The sequence below is a fragment of the Gavialis gangeticus genome, unplaced genomic scaffold, assembly GCF_001723915.1.
Source record: "Gavialis gangeticus isolate Ggan-Ray unplaced genomic scaffold, GavGan_comp1, whole genome shotgun sequence".
Classification (NCBI taxonomy): domain Eukaryota; kingdom Metazoa; phylum Chordata; order Crocodylia; family Gavialidae; genus Gavialis; species Gavialis gangeticus.
The window spans coordinates 2,329,579-2,332,514 of NW_017729033.1; the positions used below are offsets into that span (position 1 = coordinate 2,329,579).

Below are 2,936 nucleotides of genomic sequence, written 5' to 3' on the forward strand. Positions count from 1 at the left end.
TGGGCTGGGACTCACATCCAAACCCCTCCAGGAGGCGCGAGCCACCTCAAAGCTGGTGGCTTGGCACTGGTGGACGGTTTAATCCTTTGAGCCCTGGAAGCAGGAGGTGCTCGGCCTTTGAGTGGGGTCTGTGCTGAAGAAGGTGAGCGACGGCTAAAATCCAGGCCGCTGAGCACGATCCCTTCCTGTGCTGTCAAGGACGCGTGTGTTCACGGTACATGCCGTGCTCTTGGCTTTGTGGCCTTCCCATGCATGGACCCCCGGAAGCACAGCCATGCTTTGTTCGGTTTTCCTCAGCTCCCTGAGTCAGTGGGTCCATGGGTGTGATGCACTGGAGCTGCCCCTACAAGAGAGAAAGCAGCTGGACGCCTTCATAGACCAGCTCTATAAGGACATCGAGAAAGGTAGTGGCTACTGGCTGGGGTCCCTGGCATCCTTCCCAGGGGGGGGCCTATTGAGGGGTGAGCTCCTGGGTGTGACCCCACCATGGGCTGCATGGACCAGCGCTGTTGATGGGCTACACTGGATGCCATGTTGTGGGTGCAGAGGGGGCCAGGAGCCTTCTGGGTTGCCTGTTGTTCTCTGGGTCGTCCCACCTGGTGGTCCAAGCGCTGGGCCCGCTCTCTGGTCTCCAAGCCCAGTGGTGCCGGGTGTCGTGGTGAAGCCCCATGCCCGTGCTTTGTCTGGGGGGAATGCTGTCAGCGCCATCACAACCCCTTTCTGCTGCAGAGACTGGGGACTTCCTGAACTGCGAGGGATCGGGGCTGTACGTGCTGCAGAGCTGCTGTAAGTACCAGGACAGGGGAGGGGTCAGTGCTGCCCATGTCCCTGGCTGAGCTAATTGCGTTCAGCCATAGCAGACCCTGGCTGGGCTGCACTTTGTTCCTAAGCCCATGTAAACGCCCGGCCTGGTCACTGGGAACATACACAAGTGCATGCCGGCAGGTGTAGGAGTGGGGAGGTGCATGCAGAGACACCAGCCAGCTGGGTTTGTCGTGTAGTTATTATTAGAAGGGGTCTGCATTGTTCTGTGGTTCTGTTCCTCTTTCTCGGTGCTAATTTATAATATGAAAGGCTCACATGCGTGGATGTTTTGCATGTAGGAGCAGCGGGCAGTCCTGTGGAGCTCGGATCAGTGAAAGCTGACTGTATTTGGGTGTTTTAGAGATGCCCCTTGGCTGGGCTGGCCCCAGTCTGATCTACTTCCTCATATCCAAGTACCTGTGCTGGTATCTGGGACGTTTTTTGGAGGCTGCTGTTTGCAAACTAGCTCTCTGATACTTCCAGTCCCACAAACTAACTAACAGGCTGCAGGTCATAAGAAAGTGATTACAGGCCTGCCTAGGAGGACTGGGCCAGCTGACGGGATAATTGGCTGGCCCAGAGGAAGTTAAAAGCTCCCAGGGAAGAAAGCTAGAGAGAGGGAAGGCTGCATGGCTACAGACTACAGCACTGAGCCAGGATACTCTCTCAGGGTCTGGGAAAGACTGCGGGGTGTGAGCTAACCCTTGATTGTTTGTGTTTGTTTGGTCGCTGATTGATGTTCAAGTTGTGTTATGTGGGGCAAATTTGCTCCCCAGGGAAATAAAGACTGTTATACGAACTGACAACCCACTACACCAACCCTCAGTGTTCGTGAGCTGCTATCCATGAACCAGATAGGGTCTTGCAGCCTTTCACCTGCCGCCCATCGCACGTGACATAGTGCTTTAGGAATGACCCCACAGGGACAAATCGGGGACCTCAAGCTAAAGAGAGCTCCAAAGCATCGTCTTTCTGTCAGGGTCTGACATATGCTGGGTGCCTTGGGGACAGGATGTCCCTCGGGACCCAGAGAGCTTTTTCTTGCAGGCCAGGGGGAAGATGTAATGTGCTGAGGAAGCTGTTTTAGGTCTAAGCTGGGGAAGGGCTCATGGCAGCTTGCGTGAGGGAAAAATGGCATTGAATGGCCCCAGGATGCATCCAGGGATGATGTGCAGTGTTGGTGACAAGGCAACCTGGGGTTGCAGAGCTCTGGAGGGGGCAGCACAGAGAGGGCTCTTCAGGGAATCAGGAGAAATTATCCCCTTTCTGGGGGGAAAAGGGGGTGAACATGGCTGGGGTGCAGTGAGGAGGGTGCAGAGGGTTGTGGCAGAGAAAGCAGCCGGGGTTTAGAAGGGGAATGTGTTCCCCATCTTTTCTGATCCCATTCAGCTCTGTGTGGGGAGCCTAGGCAGGGTTCAGACCCTCCGCTAACCAAGGTGCCCCTACAACCTGCACGCCCTTCGGGAAATCTGCAGCTCTGTGAGTGCAAGGGAGGGTGGGGTGGCCCAGGTCTTAGCAGGCAGCGTCCCCCTCACCCACACCGCAGGGCTTGGCAGTGGTGTGGGCACGCTCGGCAGATGGCACAGACCAAGAGCTGGGACTTGGCGTCTCCTGTGCGCCCAGGCTCAGCGCATGCGGGCTGTGGGGATGGGGAGGTCTGGGGCACTCCTGTCACTGCCCCTACAGTTGCCTCTTAACTCTTCTCCTCCTGTGCCCGTCTCCTCCGCGCGGCAGGTAACCACAGCTGCATCCCCAATGCCGAGACCTCCTTCCCGGACAACAACTTCCTCCTCCACCTCACAGCCCTGGAGGACATCAAGGCGGGAGAGGTGAGGGCCGAACCCTGCACCACTCCTCCCAGGGGACCCACCTGAGGTGATGCCCATTCTGTCCACGTGGGGAAACTGAGGAAGAATTGAAGTGACTTGCCCAAGGTCCAACAGGGAGTCGGCATCAGAGCTGAGGACCGATTCCCTGACCTCTCGAGTCCCAACCTAGCACCCACATCAAGGGTCGCTGGCCTGGGGGGACGCTTGCTGAGGAAATGAGGGTGTTCAGCTGTTCTCTTTGACTCTCTGGGCATTGCTGGGACTGGAAGAGACCCCGAGGGTCCCCTGATCCAGCCCACTCAC

At 57.2% G+C, this 2,936-nt stretch overlaps 1 protein-coding gene across 1 annotated transcript in view; it reads left to right on the top strand.

Annotated features, from left to right (window-relative positions):
- The window catches only part of SMYD5 (SMYD family member 5), a 35,160-nt gene that overhangs the window by 13,665 nt on the left and 18,559 nt on the right, over nt 1-2,936 (top strand). The window contains exons 9-11 of the mRNA XM_019526421.1: nt 298-404; nt 730-786; nt 2,539-2,633. Coding sequence (XP_019381966.1) covers nt 298-404; nt 730-786; nt 2,539-2,633 — 259 coding nt within the window. The remainder of the gene's footprint in view (nt 1-297; nt 405-729; nt 787-2,538; nt 2,634-2,936) is intronic.